This window comes from Cavia porcellus, unplaced genomic scaffold (assembly GCF_034190915.1).
Source record: "Cavia porcellus strain 051 isolate PalLab524CR breed Dunkin Hartley unplaced genomic scaffold, mCavPor4.1 scaffold_61, whole genome shotgun sequence".
Taxonomy (NCBI): Eukaryota; Metazoa; Chordata; class Mammalia; order Rodentia; family Caviidae; genus Cavia; species Cavia porcellus.
The window spans coordinates 895,344-917,970 of record NW_026947544.1 but is presented as its reverse complement, the minus strand read 5'-3'; the positions used below and the strand labels follow the sequence as shown (position 1 = coordinate 917,970).

The 22,627-nt window shown below is 40.6% G+C and overlaps 1 protein-coding gene across 1 annotated transcript; it reads right to left on the bottom strand.

The window, feature by feature from the left end:
• Positions 1-5,021: 5,021 nt before the first annotated feature.
• LOC134475103 (ubiquitin-like modifier-activating enzyme 1) lies at positions 5,022-21,611 on the bottom strand. Its single transcript, XM_063244465.1, has 25 exons — positions 21,507-21,611; positions 21,308-21,366; positions 21,044-21,212; positions 20,824-20,958; positions 19,597-19,703; positions 19,268-19,358; positions 19,029-19,161; positions 17,918-18,015; positions 17,626-17,772; positions 17,305-17,481; positions 17,088-17,192; positions 16,928-17,008; positions 16,429-16,584; positions 13,510-13,675; positions 13,202-13,398; positions 10,109-10,173; positions 9,663-9,858; positions 9,010-9,084; positions 8,718-8,907; positions 6,862-6,950; positions 6,543-6,635; positions 6,229-6,420; positions 5,690-5,791; positions 5,479-5,579; positions 5,022-5,332 (listed from the first exon to the last, which is right to left on the bottom strand). The coding sequence occupies exons 1-25, from the start codon at positions 21,609-21,611 to the stop codon at positions 5,197-5,199; spliced, it is 3,165 nt and encodes a 1,054-aa protein (XP_063100535.1). The 3' UTR covers positions 5,022-5,196.
• Positions 21,612-22,627: the final 1,016 nt, after the last annotated feature.

Below are 22,627 nucleotides of genomic sequence, written 5' to 3'. Positions count from 1 at the left end.
ATATAATGAGATAAATAATCATGGCTGAATATTCTGCATATAAATAACCATTTTTCCTAGCACTGTTTACTAAAGAAGCTATATTTTATCCAGTATATGGTTTTGTGCCCTTTGACAGAGATGATATATCTGTGTAATTTTTTCCTCTATTTTCTATTGAATAACATTAATCTGTGTCTGTCTTGTGCCAGGATTGTACTGTTTTGAGCACCAAATTTTACAATATTACTTCAAGCCTGAGTTTGTGATCACTTCTTTTGTGTATTTTACACAAAGCAACATTTGCTAGTCTTGGACTCTTATTTCATATGAGATGTTATTTCATTGATGGATTTTTCCCTAGGGCTGCCAGAAATGCCCTTGGTAGTTTGATTTTTATGGAGATTGCATTGAATCTATCCATAAGGTTTGCAGGTATGCCTGTGTTGTGTTGATTTTGTTCTCCAGAGACAAGGAATATTTCTCCATTTTTTGATCCTCATACCATTTTTTTATAATACTTTCAGAACATAACTTTTTCTCCTAATTTGTTATTTTCATCCATCAATATCTATTTTTAATGTTACTCTGTCTGAATTTGTTTTTCTAAATTAATTTTTGGCAAGTTCATTTTTAGTGTGCAGATTTTATTGGTTTTATGTGTTATTTTGTATTTTTGCTACATTGCAGGTTTTATTCTAGTTTCCGTGTTTTTTTTTTTTTTTTTTTTTTTTGCAACCAGGGTTTGAAATCATTAGCTTATGCTTACCATAAGACAAACCCTTAAGACACTGAGCTGAATCTCTATACTCCTAATTTGTTACTAACTTGCAGAGATTACCAGTTATTTTGAGATCATGTAAGTAAAGAATCATGTTACCTGGAAATAATGATACTTTGACTTAATGCTTTCTGATATATATCCTCTCATTTTATTTCTCTTACCTAATGGATCCAGTTAAGTTTTAAATGTCTGCAATAAACAATAGTGACAAAAAAAGGACTATGATTGTAAACAGGCTTTCTTCCTAATGTAACAGCACTTTCAGCTTTATCCATGGAACATGCTGTTGTCAGTAAGTTGATCATCCATGTGTATTTTACAGTTAAGATAATATCTTTTAAATTACCCCCTTTGAAGTGCTTGAACATGAGCGCATTTTGGATATTGTCCATGGCTTTGTCTGCATCTACTAACATGATCACACAATTTTGGCTTTTGTTTTTGTTGATTTGCTTTTACTTAAATTGATTTGCTTTTATCATCCCATATTTCAGGCCTTCAGTGAAATCTGCTTTGGTCAAGTAACACAAAAGTATTTTTGTTGTTGTGGTGGTGGTATTTATTATTATTATCACTATTACTATGACTATTATTGCTATTATTGTTCTTTAGAGAAAAAAGCATAGCAGAAAAATGGTAGAAATAATGCACAATCCAAAAAATGTAATATAAGAAATCACTAGTTGATAACATATTGTTATATTAGAAATAGTATAAGTTACAAAATCAAAGCATAAAATGTGGAAAATCAAACAATGACAGTACAAAATATTTGATACACTATGCAAAACAGTCATATGGTTATCTTTCTTGTACACTTAAACACATACAGAATGCTCTTGAAATATTTTTGTCATGATCTTCATAAGAATATTTGCAGCTATATTCACTAGGCCATTTTACTGGTAGTACTTTACTGTTTATTTTAGAAGTCATGAAAATGTTAACCTTCAAGAATGATTTTGGGTGTACTCTTGCCATCAGAGTTTCTTTTAGGAGTCTGAGGAGGATGGGTGTTGGATTTTCCTTAAAAGTTTCTATAGACTTTGGCTGCGAATTCAACTGGCTCTGGCATCCCATTCACACATTGTGAGTTTTTTCGGTTTGTTTTTTGTTTTTAATCTTAAAGAGATTAAGACCAAGAGGACATAACAAAGCCAATCAGAACAGAACAATGGAAGCAATACAGCATTTTACCACAAGACAACCTACAATTAACAGTTACTACCATAATGTCTCTTTCTTTGAAATAGTTGAGCTCGACTTCATATACGATAGTATCAAACATAACAAAACAGTATAAAATCATTCAAGAGAATGAAAGCATTACAGGGCTTTCAGAAACAAATAACAGAGAATGAATAATAGCTACTATATTATCTCATTTTCCATAGAAAATTTGTTTATACTACCACACATAATAATATCCAATAAAATATAGTATGATAGAACCAAAGGAAACAGAAGAACAAAAACATAGTGGGACTTCAGAGTAAGATGATATTAAATCAGCACTGATTATTCTAAGGTCTTGCTTTCTTCAAAGTAGCTGTTCATACTATCACAGATAATAAAATCAAACAAACCAGTGTAAAACCATTCCAACTAATAAATGAAAACATTGTAAGGCTTCAATGCAATGAATTGAGGAATCTTGATTATCATAAACTCTTATGTACTCTTAACCATTTCTTACACTAGGAGAACTATATGGTATTAATACATGTGAGTTTGATTTATTTCACTTATGAGTATGCTATCAAGATGTGTGCATGTATTTATAAATGTAGCAATGTGATCATTCTTTATAGCTGAGTAGTACTTTATTGTAAAAAAATACAACTTTTTTATCCATTCCTGTTGATGGATACTTAGGTTGTTTCCAAGATCTAGCTATTATAAATTGTGCTGCCATAATCACAGGTGCACATAAATCAATGTGGTATGATGTTTTCAGTTCTTCTGGGAATCTACCTAGAAGTGGAATAGCTGGGTACAATAGGACCTCAAATCCTAGCTTTTGAAGGGAGTCTCCTGAGTGTTATACACTGAAAATCATAGCATACTGAAAATATAAACAAAAGAATTTGAAGAGATCACAATATCAAAGTACTCTCTAAATGGAGCAGTGATGTATTCTGACTTTGGATTTACTTTGGAACTTCAAACCATAGGCTCTCCGGCCTCTCAAGTCCCCATCTCAAAATGCAACTGTTTGCATCTGTTCTCCACTTTGCCAGCTAGTTTGTCAAACTTGACTTTCCAACATTGCTCAAGAAGTTTCCTTATAAAAAAAAAAAGCTCTTCATGCTAACAATCTGCTTCTATAGCCAAGTCTACATGGCACCCTAAGGTTCAGCTTCTCTGGATGATACAAAGACAAATTAGTATTGCATTTAGAGACTCTTTTTTTCCTGTCTGTTCTGTTTCAGGAATTCATCTGTTGCTATGCTTTGGACCTGTGGCCAGGAAGAAAAAAAATATTTTTAGAGATACACAGGCAGTGATCATGGTGGAAATATAAGTAAACTGGCAAGTCTCTCACTGGAGAAAGTAAGCTAACCGTACATTTTTAGAAATTGGCAATGCTAATCGGAAAACTTCAATGAAACGTCTGTCTTTGCAGAAAAATGTATTACACAGTGAGATTTTGAGAATTAGGAAACATAGCACAAGAGGAATGAAGTTTGTGAGCATTTATGAGTAATCCTTGGTATTGTAATGGTAGAGCATGGAGAGAAGCTCTTTGGGATTCTCCAGGGAATGATGTAAAGTCTTGTGGTAGGAAAATCTTTCCATTTGTTAGCTAGCAACACCACTAATATCAGTTTGTGCTCAAATGTCTTCCAGTCCTATTGAGAAGAAAGACATACGAATGGTCACCCAAAGAAGCCGAAGAATACTAGGGTCAGTAAGATATGCATGAATGAGTAGCCATAGTGGGTCAAGAGCTATGCATAGAATGGATCATGACAACCTCTGATGAAATCCAGATCAGAGTGAAGCATTTTTCAACTTGATATTGCTCATACTTGTGTCTCACAAGTCAAGTTAGTGCCATCAGTATAGAGTTTCAAGTGGAATCTATGGGTAATCAGAAGCTAATAAATAAGGCAGCTAAGTATAAATGTGAAAATATTCGAAAGGTATGTGCAATTCTCTCATGCAGCTCAGCCTAGATCACTTGCCCATCTTGTATTAGGACCTGGGTTGTCAGGGTGGTGATGGGGAGCAGGAGATATTAAGATGTGTCACGTACGTGAAACAATTCCCCACAAGGAATATTATCATATGCTGCAAAACATGTGCAAAAAACAAATAAAAAATCTGTGATTCAGCTGCCTAAGAGTTCAGATAAGAATAAAGAGAAGATGCTTGTGGGACTAGTAGTGAAACTCCTTTGCCTCCTGAACCGGCCAATTCTGGCAAACCTTTCTCCTCACAAGCACTCTTTTGGATGGTAGGAGGACTAACAATCTGAAGTAGAAATCAGGCAGTCTTGGAGGAAGGATGGGTGGAGTGTGAAAGGCACTTGATTTTCTGCAACTTCTTTGAGAAAATTGTTTCTTTGGTAAACATTTTAAGATGGTGCAGCTCATTCCAACAAAGCTTTGTATATTCCCTACACTATGGAACCAGGCTTGTAAAGGCTTGGTCAAGGATTAAACTCATCAATAGTGCTGAGATGCAAACAAGCATGTCATGACAGTGAGACATTTAAAACAGTACATGCAAGGGAATGTGCCAAGTAAAAAACAGTTCACAGAGATGAAAGACATTTATTCCTAACTACCCTTTGTCTCCTTTGACCCACGAGCAATCTCAGTGAAAAAAAACGTTTGAGACATAATTCACATTATAAAATTTTATCAGATGCATGGTTCAAACCCAACAAATCACGTAGGGAGAACCTGTCTTTCAAAATTTATATAGCTGATAAGTGCAAGCATAACTGGTGGGAAAAACCTTTGCATAGACTTTTGATTATGTGGGGCAATAGTAAATATGCTGTATGCAGCTCTGATCTGTTCTGCACTAAGCAGAGACAAAAATAAGAGATAAGTTACTATACACTAAATATATGACAACAGTTACATTTAACTGTCATGGTCCTATGACTTTAGGTTTGGAGTAACTTCCATGCAGCTGGGTTGAGGCTCGGTCCTTTGAACTGACTACTGCCTCATGAAGTACAAGAGTTCACTTCTTCTTACAGTGTACAGAGTACTAGGTCTGTTCCAAAAAAAAGCACACCACATCTGGGCAACTCTTTATTATAACTTTCAACTCCAAAGTAGAAAGAAGCAGTCAAAACATATTTAAAAACAAGGCAGGGCTAACATTCCCAGGCAGGCTTAGGTTTTATCACAGTTAGAAGGGATATGGAAGGAAACTGAAATGAAAGAGAAGAGGGTAAAAAGGGTATCCTGGGGTCAGCGGATGATGTAGCGTACATAGGGAACTTCAACATCATCTCCATTTACGTCGCTGCAACATAGCTCCAACACCAGGGTGCGAACATGGTGGCCCAGTTTTCGCTTTGAAACACAGCTCACAATCTCTGTCATCCTGGGGCAAGAAGCAGTTACGAGAGCTCAAAGCAACATTGGGAAAAATCACAGCATAGAAGGAAAGGGCAGTGAGCTTGCAATGATGAAACTACAAGTTGAGCATCCCACAGGAAGCCCCTCCTACCCACAAAGCCACCAACTCACGGCTGTTCCAACCGTTCCTTGAGCTTGGCTGCCGGCATAAAGAAGGAATAGAGCATAGACACACCCTGTGACAGCATAGTCACCTCCAATCTATGCTCTGTCTGCAAAGAATGAGAAAGAGAACAACAGTAAACATAAATGAGATCAACATGTAGTTATCTGCACAACTGCCATCTCCAGATGACTTGAATGAAGGACAAAAGAGCCTTACCTTAAAGTAATCTAGGAACTGCTTGAGGGTCATCTCCTCACCATTAGGCTGCCGTCCCTGTACCACAAAGCAATCCCACAATGTCCATACTCGGTGATAGTACTGAGGGATGAAAAGGAGAATGGGACAGGCGATACAACAACTGTTCTAAGTTCAGACAGTGTGCAGGCCTCTGCTATTCAAATCCCTGTTCAAATCATGCTGTGAACAGGCAGAAGAAATACTTGCAATCACCCAAGACCACACAATTATGAGAAATGGGAAACGTCCACTCACTTCTCTTCCACATCACTCTTCCATTTAGTCTCTTATACACACAGGCCCTCTCTTTCCTTGTGAACATTCTACCTGGACTTATACTTCGCCCAGTTCCACACAAAGAACAACAAAGGATACACAACAACAAGTATACACAAATGTATAGGTACTACACTACTGAAAGTCATACCAGCTATGAGGAGGACTGGGGAGGGTTTTCCATTGAATGATATCCAGGCACACAGGCTCACATAAAGTTTCCAACCATGCAGCCCCTCTACCTGGTGACGAGGTGGTGCAAGGGGCTCAGAGAAGATGAAGAGAGGCAGTGCCAAGTTGATGAAACTGTTCCTATAGGACTGAAGCTTTTGGTGTCCCTGTACCACTTTGTACAGCTCCAGACACACAAGGCCAACGATAGCTGCTGTTGTCGTCGCAATGGCTGGGATGATCTTCCCTGCAATCATCTTGCTCTGAAAGTTAGGAAATGAACAGGAATGATCATTGTTAAAGTGGGCAGGGCATGCAGAAGAGGCTAAATGTGGGGAACTGAAGCTTGGGAAAGGGTGGAAGGTAGGATTGTGACTAACAGCACCTTATGACGGTCTGCAGGAGAAATGTCATAGTTCTCTGCTCGAAGGTTGGATGCAGCTACAATGAAATCCATATGGAAGTTGCTGTCATCATCCTGTTGGGAGCATGAAGAAGAAATGCTAATGCAGAGAGGGTCCACTTAAGAAAACTTTCTTTACTTACTGGGGACCCATAAATATTCCATGCACATTAAGTGCCAATTTCCCCAAAATATACAAAATGACTAGACTCCATGGAAGACCTGTAAACCTGACAAAGGCCAAAGATTAAACTGCTGTCAATCCACCCGTGCACCTCATCCCACCACCCATATTCAACACCTTCTCAAAGTCGATGGGGTGCATCTTGAACCCAGAGAGACTGGCTGGACTGGGAAGTGTCCCCTTCACTTCCTGCAGGTGGCTGTCATCTACAAGACAAGAAAGTACACCACTAGCTTTGCTAATCTCAAAGTAAAAGCAAGAATCTGAGGTAAAAATCAAGAGCGCACAGTGCAGCAGAAAGTTCCACAATCATAAAGGATATCAAGAGGACTGGCATCACAGGAATGAGTTGCAGAAGATCAATGGAAAAGCACATGGTATCTAGGAGTGAGGAATACAGTGAAACTAACTCTGAGGATACTGACAAAACAGGTAAAAATATTAAGAGTCAATGTACTGTAAGCACAGTAACCAGTAGGCAGAAGCAATTGAAACATCCATCATCAAATAGATAAAGCATACCATATACACACAATGCAGTGTCATTAGCCTTAAATGGAAAATACAGTTAAGTATACCATAAAATATAAACCTTACAGGGACTGAGCTGTGTGTGTGTGTCTGTGTGTGTATCCACATACAAATGAGGACAATATGCTATGAGAAATAACACAAATGCAAAAATGTAAACAGTGTTTTTTCCCACATATACGTCATGGAATAACCAAACTCATGAAAAGTAGATGATAGCTTCCAGAGATCGTGGTGAGAGAAAGATGGGGAGAATGTATTAAATGGGCAGTTTTACCCTATTGTTTTGTTATGTTGGGCTTGGGACATAGGAGGTCAAGCATGCTAGGCAAGCACAACCACCAAGTCACACTCCAGTCCACATGTTTAGGTGTGCAGATGAGAAAGACAAAGACTGCACAACAATGTCAATCAACAGTATCACTGAAAAGAACATACAGCTGCAGCCAAGATGGCAAATATGAGGTGTTCTAACCACAATTTTAAAGAACAGAAAGAAAGGAGATACAGAAGAGAATGAGGAATAGGGATGCAGCTAGCGGCAGAGGACCTCTCCAGCATCTACAAAGTCCTGGGGTTCATCCTCAGTGCCACAATATACACAAACAAATAAAACTTAAAAAGACTGGCAAGGAGAAAAGGAAGAATAATTTCATGACACAAGAATGACAGGACAAGGCAGTAAACATAAGACTGAGAAGCTAGCGGAGAAGTAAATATTGACAGGAACTGCAGGAAAATTCACTGGAAAAAATTACACAATATGATACCTGGATTCAAATTTAGAAGAAAAGGACAGAAGTGGACAGGTGAAAAGATACCGGTATGTGTGACGGATGACACATGTTATGAAGTGGAGACACCTGAAGACATACATAGCATAACATGATGAAATCACTAGAAAACAAAATACCTTAAGGTAGGAAATACAAATACTCAGAGAACAAGAAAATCAGGAAGAGACAGACAGAAGACATGAAGAAATATATAGAACATGAGACACTTAACCAAGGGAAACTGCAAGCCAGAGAAAGTCTGAGGAGATACCAGGGTGGAGAAAGGGGAGAAATGGGGAGACAGAAAAGGCAAAGTAGCAGAGGGAAAGACGACACTCAGAAACTATACTTCTCTTTCCATCAGCTAAACATATCTTAAAGAAACAGACAAAAGGAGAGAAATCAGGAAAACACAGGAAAAGGGATTTACAATTATCCTTTTATCTACAGAAGAAACAAGAAACAAGTGACAGTATTTGTCTCACTCACTCTCACATTTGACATGGAAGACGGCAGAGGCTCAAAGCATGGTGTGCAGGTGAACGTCAGGCACACAGGCCTGCGGTCACACAGGCTGGCCAGCAGCAGACTAATGAAAGTGGAAGCCTGGCTGGGCAGACGACAGGCAGAGCAGTGACTCCTGACCAAACAGCCAAATGCCCTCACCAAAAGAAGCACTGCTGTCCTGCAGCTCCTCATCAGAATCATGGATCTTCACACCCGACTTGGGAGTAAATCTGGGGACCGGAAGGGACTGCAGAAGTGTGACTAGGGAAGATCGGTCCTGAGACCCTGTCAGTCCATACATCTGGGCAAACAGGTTGGCAGCAGCCATCACATAGTCCAGGTGCAGAGACTGGAAGAAGGCAGGACATGGAAAACTGAGAATATCCACCTGGGGCATGGGGGTCTTCACTCAGTTCTCACCTACCCAGGAAACCCCAGGAAAAAGACTTACATTGTTTACATCAAAGGTCAGTGGGTGTGGACAGCGTTTGGGCCCAGACCAGAACAGTGCTCCTGAACTTGTGAGCTAGGAGGGAAAGAACAGGTCTGGGGAAGTCTGTCTTCATATTTGCAGCTTAGCCTCCCAAATTCACTTTGTGCCAAACACAGAGCAAGTTAACATTTATAGTTTTATCAGTAGTGTCTTTATTACTTGACTATAAATGTTTGCAAACAAGTCCTCATACAACTCCTCTAACACATCACTAATCCAGCTCTACCTATTACTACTGTGGTACAGAAACAACATACATCACTTGTCCTAATGTTAAATGGGAGGTGGAACATGAATCCACACCAGTTAAGTGCACTCTAAAGTCCAAAACTGTCTGCCCTGATGTTCGTATGTATAGCTCTCATTGCAAATCAGTACCACTGAACCCCCACCATAGGAGAGGAACAGTCAAACACCTTAGTTTGAGAAATGGGATAAAAATAGATGTCTGCAGAAAACAATGTCCGAAGAAGCAAGTATGATCTTAGGGTGCCTCTGACAACAAGACTACGTAGTAGAAGCCATGGTGAAAGCATCAATAAAATTCCCAGTGGTTGAAAATAAACTCTTGCCTAAAGGACAGAATAATAAAAAGAGGAAAAGTGCAATACCTGGTTGGGAGGAAAATTGTGCAGCAGCTGCTGGATGTCGTCAGAATATTTTGTGTGCCAGTGGTGGTAGGCCCAGGTCACACAGTCAACCCAGGTGTGTGGTCGCTGCTGCACCAGGCTGCGCTGCACAGCTTCCAGGACCTCCAAACACTGGGTGCCAGCTAGCCCCAGTGTCCGGTCCATGAACTTGGGGTCCCTAACAGGAATTGGAGGAAGTAAACAGCTAGATTACTTCATAGGCTCAGAGGCAGGCTACAGTCCAGCCTTCTTGTCCTATGGGAAGCTACTCCTACCATACTCACACCCACCACATGCTAAGAGGCTCATGCATGCAGGAAGCTGCTAAAGCTTGAAAGCCTGGCCTGGTGCTGAGCGCTTCAGGGGAAAGAACACAAACAGCATATCCTGGCAGGTAGGTAGGGTAGGAAAGTATGTGAGATACTTACGTGAGATACTGGTTGGCATTTTCTGCTGGTTGTTTAAAAAGGCCTTCAAACTCATCCCGAGCCCACTGGAAAAAGAGCAAACAAACCAAGGAGGGCAATATTTAATCAACAAAAGGGCCTGGGGAGGTAGCTCAGTGTGTAGATCCTGGGTTCAGTCCCAAGTACTCTGTGTAAGACACAGATAGCGACACACACAGTGAGACAGACAAAGGCAGAGACACAAAGCTCACCAGTAAGACAAGAACTGATGCTTGGAGAGAAAAATCAAAATCTCTCAAAATTGAGTCTTCAAATTTCCCCAACTTTTCATCTCCAATTTAAAAATCAATAACCTTGATCTGCAGTCATAACACAAATATGTATCTGTGTGTGAACACTTGCATACGTGTATCACTGCAAACGAGGTTCAATCCAATTTTTAAAATTTGACATCTAAAAGTAAGAATCCCTATACTAAAACTTGGAACTGTGTGAAAAACTGTTTTATTTTTATACTCTGAAAGCTTAACTGTCAAGCACGTTTGAATTCTAGCTCTTTCACAAAAAAAAAAAAAAAAAAAAAAAATCAAAAAAATTTTAAAAATTATTCAAAGTGTCATAAATACAGCAAAAATGCTTCCACAAATAAACTAGTAATATTTTTTTCAACAAATAGTATTAATCAGTGGCATAAAAGAAACAAATTATCTTATACTAAAATAGATTTTGAAACAACATGGGGTAGGAATTTGAACTTTTGCCTTTTTAATTATCTTCTATTTTGTACATTTGAGTAAAATTGTGTAATTCAGTAATCATATACACACACTCATAAATGTGTTTGTCATATAAGAGATACCACGGGATGTTAAATCTTGTGTTTCTGGCTTATTTGGATTGATGTTCTGTTCTCAACTTACTTTTGACTACAAATAACTACAATTTACCTCTCTTTACCACAGCAGGCTACTGCACTGGGTACAAATATCACAGTTTCCTTATCACTTGTCTGTTTATGACACAAACTGTTCCAAGGTCTACCCAGTTACTATACCAGTTACTATAACCACTAGAAATATGGGTATTCACGTCCCTAAGTAACAGGATGGTTTTTCACTATTTGGAGAAGAAACCTAGAATGGGTATAGCTGTGTCAAAATAAAATTACATTTTGTACATCTGACTCACCATACTGATTTCCACTGCAACCAAAGAAAATAGTTGCTTTTTCTAGAAAAATCTTTACTAGAATTTAATAAATGTTTTGATGATAGCCACCTCAGATCAAATCTCAGTGAACTTTTAATTTGCATTTCTCTGATGATGACTAAGTACTGTTTCATTATTTACTGATCATTTGTACTACTTCTAAGAAGCATGTATTCATTGTGACTGCCCATGTTTTGCTTTTTTTTTCTTTTGGTACCAGGGATCAAACTCACAACCTTGCGCTTGCCAGGCAGGCACTTATGTTCTGATTGTCTATATCCTGGTCTTTTTTTTTTTTTTTTTGAGGTCATTACATTTTCTTGATCTTAGTCTTCTAAGGAATACCTGGCAATATGTCTTTTCCCATTCACTAAGTTGTCACTTCACTCTGGAGGTTGTGTCCTCTGCTGTATAGGAGCTTTTAAATTTGGTATGATCCTGTTTGTTGAATCCCTGGACTTCTGTTCAGAAATTCCTTCCCTATGTCTATGTCTGCAATAGTGTTATCCAGCTAATGCTTTTAAAATACACATGGCAAAAGTAGTATTCCCACCTCTTGGAACTGCTAGCAAAGAATCTGCACATAAACGTATTCACAAAGTTTATAGCAGTTCCAACTGCCTATTCAATGTTAGGTACTTCTTTAGAGTAGCACTGCAGCAAGAAGTAACTACTGTCATAGACAAGGCATGACACATAGAGATAGGAAACACAAATCCATGGTAAATCTGTTAAGACTTTTTTCTCCTGAGCTTACCTGCATGGCAGGTAGAGGGTTAACAGCATAGAAAAAATTTTATATGCACACTTACTACACCCCGACATGCATACAAGGATGTATCCATTAACATGAACATACACCCTGGAACCTTGGAAAAAAAAGGGTTAGAAATGGAACTGCAGTTATTCCTTCCCTCCTTCAAATCCCTTTAACATATCACTAAAGAACTGAGAATTCTAGTGAAAGCAGAAGGTTATTTCTGAGTTGCAAGAACAGTAGAATTACAGTTAGCTTCTGGGTTCCAGGTTCCAGAAGTATTCATTTTGTCCAGCTATGTGATATACACTGTGCTATGTAATGGACACCATGAATATGCTTTACACAAATGGGTACTATCCCAATAAACAGTTAAGTTTAAATGTTAACTACCCAATGCCACTATCACTGCCTGGTGTAGCACAGTCAATTGGACGGGCATTCATGCCAATGACAGCAAGTAACAAATCAAATCAGAGCCTCCGGAGAGTGAGACCTAAGAATCATGGGTCCTAACATGTTTTAACACAGCTTGGGAAACAGTTTACAGGAAGTTAAACTGTGCCCTTAAATTTAAAGGTAGGGTTTGGATTTTTTGAGGTGATTATTGGCGGTGATGCAGGGGACATAGTTTTGTTTTAACTCAGAATCTTCACACTGAGTTACACTGGGCTGCTCCACCGGCCCCTATTTTGCTTTTTGTTTCTGTTTTTGTTTTGTTTTGAACTCTGAGTCTAAGATCCTCCAAGTTCATAGATTACCTACGTTAAATGTGTGGTCCTCCTACCACAGGTTTCCAAAACACTGATAATCCTTGCAATTGATATCACACTGCACCCAGCTAACAGATGACTTTTGTTTGTTTGCTTGTTTAAGAAACAGTGGGAGGAATCTTAGCAAATCAAAAAGATTTTTATCCAGAGATATGCTTTTACATTTCAGATACACATGCTGACTTACATTCATTATACCTCAAACATCAATGTTGCAAAGTTAAAAAAATAATTTTCAGATTCTAGGCTGCTTAGTATGAAGAAAGGGAATGAGGCTGGACATAGACATGTTGTGATAGATGCTGCAGTTCCTCAATGATAAACAAGGGCTGCTTAGATGCCTAGCTCTTTATCCCCCCTCCCAAGGCTGATTACCTGCAGGGTGTGCTCGATGACATTGGGGAAGTTCCTCAGTGTGCAGATAGGGATCGACTTCTCAGGTGGGTCATAGCTAGACCTGTAGGACTCTGTCAGAAAAGGAATAACCACCTGCACACTGCCTTTGGTGCCCTGGGTGCCTGATTCCAGCAGAGGCTTACGATACAATACACAGCGCTGGTCCACATACATGCCTTCAGAGAGGGAAGGGGCATGACATGAGAGCTGAAAAGACACATTAGGACACGCAGCAAGAAGACAACCTCCCCAATTCTGCCACTGTTCCCACCACCATCAAAACTCACGGGCATCCACATTGTCCAGTGCATTGGCCACACCATCCAGGTTTTGGAAGAAGTCATCAGTATAGATGTGTTCTGTATCAGGGCCCACACGATTCTGGTGGCTTATCACCCTGATATGCGGGTTTATTTGACGCACTGCCGCAGCAGCTCTCTCAGACTTTGATTTCTGGGTAGAAATAAGGAAACAGAGCAACTTCCCATACACACAGTCCAGAACGTCTTTACAGAGCTATCCTGAGAATTAATTTATCTAATGGTAGGCCAGGCATAGGCACTGAGTTAGCAAATCTCAGCTCAGCACAAGGGACAATCTGTGCCTACCCTACAGGGCTGAGGGTGTGACAAATGGGGCAGATGTTTGATACAAAATAAACCAACGGCCTCCAATTAAATGAAAGTAACACACATTTATCTCCCCAACACTTAGGGTTTTCGGCTTAAGGAGCCCAGAGCTGGAATAAATTCAACCAAATCAAACAAACCAATGTGCTACCATGAGGATAAACAGTCTTTTTAATCCCAAGTCACATTCCACTTGTCAAAAGCCTCCACTGACTCACACTTCTGCAGAGGTAAAAGCCTCTTCCATAGAACTTCCCTCTCTCATCGTAAACCATTTATAGCCTCACAGTTATGCCCGGGCCCTACTTGAATTTGTTTGGTATAGTGTTCTCTCAGATGACTTCTTATTGTTATGTTCTTCAGTTCTTTCAAGAAATGCCATTTCCCAAAGAGGCTTTCTGTATCTACATTAAGGTATCCTCTATTGCACTTGATTTCATTTTGGAAGATTTCCTTTCATTTGCACGTTTCCAATATATATGTTTACAATCAGCTAATGGAGTAAGGCCCATACTTACCGTATCTTACATTTACTATTCCCCTTCTTTTCCTTTCCACCCAATCAAGTTTCCCTCATCTCATTTTGTCTTCCTTTTTTTTTAGTTCACATGTAAAACATACTGGACAAATATACTGTGGGTAGTTGCCATTTTATGTGACGTGTTAATTCTTTTCAAGTCCACTTCTGCTCCTTCTTCACTTCTCCTGGTTCCCTTCCACACTGAAAATGATCTATGGCACTGTTGTTTCTTCCTCTCTTTTAGCGTATGTCTATAGTGTGTTAACTTTCTTGTGGCAAGCTGGTATATGCACAGAGCACATTGTCTCAAGCCTCTTTTCATCCTTCAAATTTCTGCTCCTCCCCTCTCCATCTCTTGTCCCCTTTCCATTTGAGAAAGATGTTTCCCTCTCAACTTAGATTCTCATTATTTCAGATTTCTCATGAGTAAAATATGCCAAGCTTGTAGGTTTGATTCATTGCACCTAATACAATAGTCTCAACATGAATACCTTGTTTACAAAGGACTCAAGGTTATCCTTCTCAAAAGAAGAACAGAGTACTATCACCCATATACATATTTTCTCTCCTTCTTGATTAATGGACATAAGGGCTACTTCCAAGATTTAGCTATTTTGATCTGTGATGTCATAAATCAGGAATATGTACTTATCACTGTACTATGACATCTCTTCACTCTTTTGGGAAGATTTCTAGAAGGGAAAGAGCTGGCACTCTCATTTGCCCTATATCTTGTTTTCATTATCGTGTGCTAACCTTAATTCTATCTTTTGTTCACTGTTTATCACAGATGTCCTTACCACTTTCACTTGATGTTTGTTATGTCACAGCTGTCATTATTTCTCATATTAATTTGAACTGAAAATCGGCAAAGTAGCCAGTTTCAAAACCCATTGCACATAATGCATGAACCATAAACAATATTATGAAAAACAATCCCAAAACAGAATTTTTGTAAGAATCACATAGCACTCAAAGGCTTATGAAGCACCCTTGAAAGGACATAGCCTCATAAATACAGACACACTATCTATCCATTTTATTCTGTATGTTTTCTTAAAAGGATTGCAAGGAATATTGAGCATCACAAAACAAATTTTAAGAGTTCTATTTTCTACATTCATTCATTAACTAATGTATAATCTCACTATGTAGTTCAGGCAGGTTGTGAATGCACTATGTAGCCAACACTATCTAGCCTTGAACTTCAGGCAATTCTTCTGCCTCAGCGTACCAGTCCTGGGATTTCTATGACAGTGCAACCACAACAGGCAAGTATGTATTACACCTACTGATAGTTCAAAATTAAACACACAGTGGACCAAGCTCAGACATTTAAAGTTTAGTTTAACTTTGAAATTGTGATTTCATATCCAGATTAATACAAGGGCTCCCTTAATTTTCCTTTTCATTGGATCTTTAAAACAACCCAAGTTCTCCTTTCATCATTTTCTATATTTGGAAAATACTTTCTCTTTGAATTAAGAAAATCTTCCTGCCATGAAAATTCCACTCACATGAAAAAGTAATCATGTAAGGAAGCCTTACAGTCTTAAAATAAATATAATCTTGATGACTCTGTAATACAGACTCATCCAGAGGACACGAGAAAGGATTCTGAGTATTTTCCCTTTAACACACATTTTTCCTTTAGGGAACACACCTGGCACTTCAAATGTCTGGCACACAGAATGTGAAGTATGAAGTGAGTCAAGAAAGATAAGCAACATTTATCTTCACAGAAGACTCTCAGAAATGTTTCAACCGTCCAGTTTCATATTTGTAAACTGGTGTTGAAAAAAAAAAAAAAACTCAAAGAAATAAGAGTTGGGGAAAACAGCTGGGCCAAATATAAGACCAAAGACGTACTCAATACACTTTTGTTGAGCTACTGAATGAATGCTAACAAATGAGCTAAAAGAAGTAAGAAACAGGCTTAAAAATTTACAAATGATGTGCAAGACAGTTATGAAGAAGCAAACATACCTAAGTCATCAAGTTCTGAAACAAGAAGTTTATGAAGGAAGAGAGACAAATCCATGCCCTGCCCCACTCACTGTGACATCCCAGGATCTGAATAGAAACTGTCGGTTCAGATTGGACTTCTCAATGGTATCCATGTCAGTAACTGTGATCTCACCATGCTCCCCACAGCCTAGTCCAATCATGGCGAAGTTCTTGAGCAGTTCACAGCCAATAGCCCCTGCGCCCACCTGGAAGTCAGGAATGAGAAATCTGGTCAGAGAGAATGAAGGTAGTGTGACATTACCCACCACTCCTCACTTCCACTAGAGACAGTAAGAAAGGCCTAAAGGACCTCATGTCTCATGCAAGTCAGGTCAGAGAGCCATTAAAGCTATGGTCACCTGAAGGAGGCGGCACCAGACAAGAAAGCCAAGGAGGTATCAGGCTCTTCTCAATCAACAAAAAGAGGAAAGGGGATGGGACCAGAGTTTAAAGATCAAGACGTTCCTCTCAATATCAGAAAGAGATTCTGGAAGTGGAAGCCATGCACCGGGAAGATGAAGATAGTGAGTGTCCAAGTGTGTCATTCACCAGAAAGTACTTCTGCTCGCCCAGCTGCTCCTGCAGGTCTGTGCCAAACACAGCTACTTGTCCATCATAACGGTTCTGGCGCTGTATCATGGGAAGAAAGAGGTTACAGAGATGTCACACACATCCCAAATAGTGCTTTTCCACAGCCCTGCTTACGTACGGGGACACATTTATCTTCCATGGAGCCTTCCTGGTCTTCAGGGAGACACTCAAGAGCATCAAAGTACAGCCACTGCCTGATGGGCATGAACTTCCCTGAACAGGCCTGGGGAAAGCAGAGTGTCAGCAGGTAACCAAGGCCGATACAGATTAGCAAGTGATGGAGTCAGAAAGACACCCGGACTACACAAGTTTTGCCCTGCCTAACCCAACCTGACCTTCATGACCTCCTGTGCAGCCAGGCCTCCAATAAAAGCATTAATTGGTGCAAGATCACCAGCAGCCACATAGGCCAACTTCCGAATGAGGTCTTCATCCAGGATGTCCTGCTGGACAGAAGGCAAGGCTCCAGCATTCACAGCTTGTGCTAGGGCTACCACTTTTTCTGCATCCTCCTGGTGGGCCAAAGAAACCCAGAGAGAACTTGTTAGAACACTACAGAAGGAAGGGAAGGGATGTAATGAGAAACGAAGAGCTCGATGAACAGGGAAGACAATGTCTCAGACCAAGAATTCTGGATGTCTCAACCACTCTCTTACCTTATTATGAGGTCTAGGTTGCCTGCTGTTCTGAACACAGAATTCATGTAGGGCTTGGAAGCCAATGTGCAGGTGTGCAGGGTGGGAATACTTAGCAAAGTCTGTTATCACAAAGTCCGGCTCTGCCAGTGAGGCTACTAAGGGTTTCTGTAGAAAGTGGGACAGGAACAACACAGGTTAAAAAAAAGCAAAACCAAACCAACAAAACAACACATCTCAACTAAAACAAAAACTAGAAATGTGGAAAACACCCTGCAGTTGATCCTCCCATTGCCCCACTGGCTTTACTCACAAAACTAATTTTCTTAGATAGTTTCACTTGACTAACGATGCCTCCACAGATGTAATCAGAGAAGCTGGAGGTATCACAGATACTAAATGTATAGGGACCTGGAAGATTAAATAAAATAGTGAGTTGGAGGGAGAACCTGTAGTTCCATGTAATATCCCTCCCACATCATACTTGCCAAAGATCAACAGTACCAGCAAACCAAGGAAAAGCCACCTTTTCCTAGATCAGTCATTAGAGGTCTCTTCCTAAGCACTGGTGAGATCAGAAATCATCCCTCTTCTGCCTCCTGCCCCAAAGCTAGCTCAAGCCTGACATGCAACTGTGGGCTATTCACCAGCCCTGGAGAACTTCCTGGGTTCAAGCTACTGCCCTCTTCGTTCAACACTCAATTCCAGACTCAGAAAAATTCTTTCAAAAGGCAGCCAGCAGAAATACAAGTTACACTCAGAAGAGCTGAAAGAATTAGCAGCAGGTGCACAATAGAGAAAATGTTAAAGAGCGTCTTCAAGGTGATAGAAAATTACATCAGATGTAATTTGGGGTGTACAGGGAAAAAGGAGGGACATTGGAATTTGTGACATGTAGCCATCAATGTCTCTTCTTCAGGAAATCTTTTATAACTGTCATCAGCAAAGCAAGTAACACAAATTGAGAAAGGACACATATAAAAGCAAAACTCAACAGCAAACAGAGCAATGCTAAAACCCCTATCAAGCACGTATGCACATGAAAGTAAACCATCACTCAGAGAGCAAAATAACTACACTCTATAGGTCCTGAAATGTTATCCTTTTGGAAATGTAAAGATACAGAAATTTTAAAGCAAATACCTAAACAGCTGTAATCATTAACAACTTTTTGAGATAAGCAAACAGAAAAGACTACACTACAGAATTCTACCTGCAACACTTTCATCAGTGGGATCCCATGGCTCTCCCTCTACTGAACCTCCATAAAGGTTCCAGACACACCATGGCTCCCTTCTGGCTTTCAATTTGCTTCAGACTAGAGAAATGTATCATTTCTTGTCCTCTAGGACTGCCCCACAGCTAAGGGCAACTTTCCACCTGCTCTAGGCAGCCATTTCTCATCAAACCCAGCCTTGGTATACCTAGCACTTGGATCTCTATGGGCTCTCTGCCATTGAGTTCCTTCATGCCCTGAACTTCTGAGAAGGAAACAAAATCGCCACTCTCAAATCCGTGCTGCGCTTCATCCAGACAGGTGACAATTCCAGGGTTGCCCTAGTGGGAAAAGGGGTGAGTTTTACAGATCAGGTAAGACTGTCAGAAAGGAAGAGGCAAGGATAGTTGTTGCCCATCTATTTATTACAACCACTGGTCTGCTTACCTTGGTGACCATAGACACCATCGCACTTAGTGGTTGCTCCCCAGTGGAATCCCTGAGAAGCATTTCCTCCCCAAAGTCACAGAAGAGCTGCCTATACAGGGAGGCAACAGAACTGATGGGAAAGACCACGTACACAGGCACTCACAGGTTTCAAAATATAGCCAATGCTTGCCTAACAAACTGAGATATGAGTGGTGGGTGGCAAAGGGTGTTCACAGCAGTGCAGAGAAAGTGAACACAGAAATCTGTCAATCTGGTTGCCTAAGAGTGGTATGACTCTTAGGCTGGGTTTGGCAAGTCTTAGGAGGACAGAAGAGGGATTCACTCACCCAAATAGGCCCCGAGTGTCTGCTACCACCAGCTTGATTCCACGACTGTGACACACTTCAGCCACCTGGAGCTGGCACTGCAAAGGAGTGTTCGCAAGGACCACCACCTGCAAACAGGAAGTGGCATTAGAGTGACCTGGCACAAAGGGAACAGGGACAGGAAACAGAAAAATCTGAGAGGGATGGCACCAGGACAGAATGAAGAAATGAAGATCCTAGCAGTGATAAGTCAGCCCTCTTTCACAAACATTTAAAAATTCCCAGGGTGTCAGACTCAGAAGGAAAACTCAGTTTAAAAAAAATGAAAAAAAAAAAAAAAAAAAAAGGAAGAAAACAAAGACCAAACAAACAAAAAACAATCTCCAATACTTAAGAAGGATAAGGAGGTAATGAAGTACAGAATCTGAAGATGGGTTAATTAATTCAGCTGCCTGTCTACAACCCAATTGTTCTCCGAGAAATAAACTAATAGAAATACTTTGTTCCAACCAAAGTCTGCTTTTATGTATGAAGAAACTACTTGTTCCAACTTTCCAGAAAATTACCACAGAGCCACAGTTAAATTGCTCTACAACTGAGGTGTTGGTTTAAATTTCCTTGATTCTTCAACAGGACATAGGACCAGGGATGCACTTCTCTGTACAGTGCCTGCCTGGCAAATGCAAGGTGCTGGGTTTAATTCCTGGTCCTAACGCAATACAAAATGGAGAAGGCTTCAGGAAGACACGTTTCTACTTCTGTAACAAGAGTTCTGTCTAGTACCGGGGTCCACTTTGAAGCCAAGGGAAAGCAGCATCCAAAGCTCTTCTCTAGCTCTTCTCTGCTGTGTAAGAGACACCTCTATACCACCAATGCCATGCCACTTGCCAGTCAAAGGTCAGGTTGCTCAAAAAGTCTAAGGTCAACCTTATTTCTGTTGCTATTCTACAAATGGGAAAAGTAAGAGCAGAGCTGATTAAGTGACTTTTTCACAATGATGTAGAAAGACAGAACACACAGGCAATCTAGTTCAAGACTTCAGAGCTCCTAATTACAACACCAAAGTATACTACTGCACTCTTCTTTCTGAAAGGCTATGAATCTACCAAAGACAAGTCCCACACCTGATTCTATTCCTAAGCCTAGGCTCTCACAAAAATCATGACCACAGGGCCAGCCCATTTAACACATGACCAACAGATACTACCTGACAAATTTAGGCACCAGCAGGGCGATGCTTCAAAGTACCTGGAAACCACTAAGGAAGTCTTCCTCAAGGGGTCCCCTGTAGGTGCTGACAGGTACATAGCTGTTGAGTTCGGCAAGCCGGGGTTGTGACACCTCAGCTCGGTTTTTACCAATATCATCCTCTTGCAGATAGTACTACAAAGAACACATCAAGAGAGGACTGAAATAGATGCACATATGAAGGAGGCTAGCATCTTAGCAAGGAGACTCAGACAGGTACCTGGGAAGAGAGGTCAGACCACTGAGCAGTGCCTTCATCGTGGAGTGTGACAGCCTTTACACCACCAAGGATGATGTTCTTAGCAATCTCCACACCCAGGCCCCGCAAACCTGATATCAGCACACTGGATTTCTGGAGATGTTTCATTGCCTCATCACCCAACACATACCTGCAGATGGAAACTTCTGGGTCAGAGCCTGAACCACCCCATCCTATCCATTCTGTGCTTCCTCCTTCCTTCTCATCCCCAGGTCTGGCCCCACTCACAGCTGACGGGAGTAAAGAGCTTCATCTATGGTTGTGTCACTATTTTTTGGTATTGCCTAGGGAGAGAAACAGACAAAACCAAAGGGGGGGGGGGGAGAACCAGGTTCAGAAAGACATAATAGGGGCTTCAACAGAGGGATTTTTATAAGAAACCCACTCTACCCTCCCACCTGGCAGTCTCCAGGAAGACACTCACAGTCATTGGTCCTGAGGACTCATCCAACATAGGGGGCGGAGAATCCAGTGCTGCTGAATCAGGTCCAGATACTTTACGTTTCTTGGACAGCAGTAAGCTGGACATCTGTGAGGAAAAGGGAGCACCAGCAGTGAGGCACACAGCACACCTACTTTAAAGAAAAGGGAGTAAACAACATGCTAAAGTACTGAGACAGGATAGATTAAGACCCAAACAGTAAGCCGACACCATCCAGATGTCAAAGAGTGATCAGGCTTCTCTGATCAATGATACCAAACCCCTTTCAGCACTGACTTTTTATAATAAGAGATAGGCCCCAGATATAAGTGGTGAGGAGTCTCTGGTAACAGTTGTTAGAACTGACAGGGCCTAAAAGAATCAGAGGGGGAAATGGTGAGACAGACTGGTAGATTTCTCAGGGCAGAGTATCCAAACAACTCTTGCCTGATGTCTGGTCTTAGAGGACATGGAGGTAAGCACTCACGTGAAGGGAGAATGGGGGAGAAGTCTGACATAAAAGCTGCTGTTGGCAGCCTGACAGGATGAGGCAGGAGGATTCTGGGTGGGGAACTTACTTAGCACTTTAATGAGACTCTGTATTAATATATACAAACAAATAAATGAACGTACAAATGAATGCATGAAAAGGACTGTAGCTTAGCTAACTACAAAGACTCTGGGTTCAATCCCTAGGATTAAGCACCAACTGGAGGACAATCATGAGTTTGAGACCAGTCTAGGCTGCACAGCATGACTTAGTTAAACAAAGGAAAACAAAACAAAAAACCCCAAACCCAATCCCTAAAACTGACCCTTCACCCCCACTTCCCATGTTGAGAAGCTGTTTCTAAAGGACAGTGTTTGACTCACAGGGTTTTCTCTCATAGAAGGCATTTGGGTTCGACCGTGACATTTGACACATGCTAGGCCTTAGGATGTTTCTGAGAGGAAAAGGATTCAAAACACTGTCTGTAATGTCACACTCTGGAGAAACTCCCCTAGAGGCATCTTAAAGTAGATTAAGCTTCTTGTCTTAGGGGACAAACAGGTGTGTCTCTCATGGAAGATGCTACAGACAGGCACAGATGTGTTAACTAGATGAAGCCAGCAAGGCCAGGAAC

Excerpts from the sequence above, each read along its gene's own strand:
- LOC134475103 (XM_063244465.1), bottom strand. The coding sequence starts at position 21,611 with ATGTCCAGCTTACTGCTGTCCAAGAAACGTAAAGTATCTGGACCTGAT. Across the intron at positions 18,016-19,028 it reads CATAGAGATCCAAGTGCTAG|GTCCCTATACATTTAGTATC; the intron begins GTATACCAAGGC and ends TTAATCTTCCAG. Across the intron at positions 13,676-16,428 it reads TCAGATCCTGGGATGTCACA|AAATCAAAGTCTGAGAGAGC; the intron begins GTGAGTGGGGCA and ends ATTTCTACCCAG.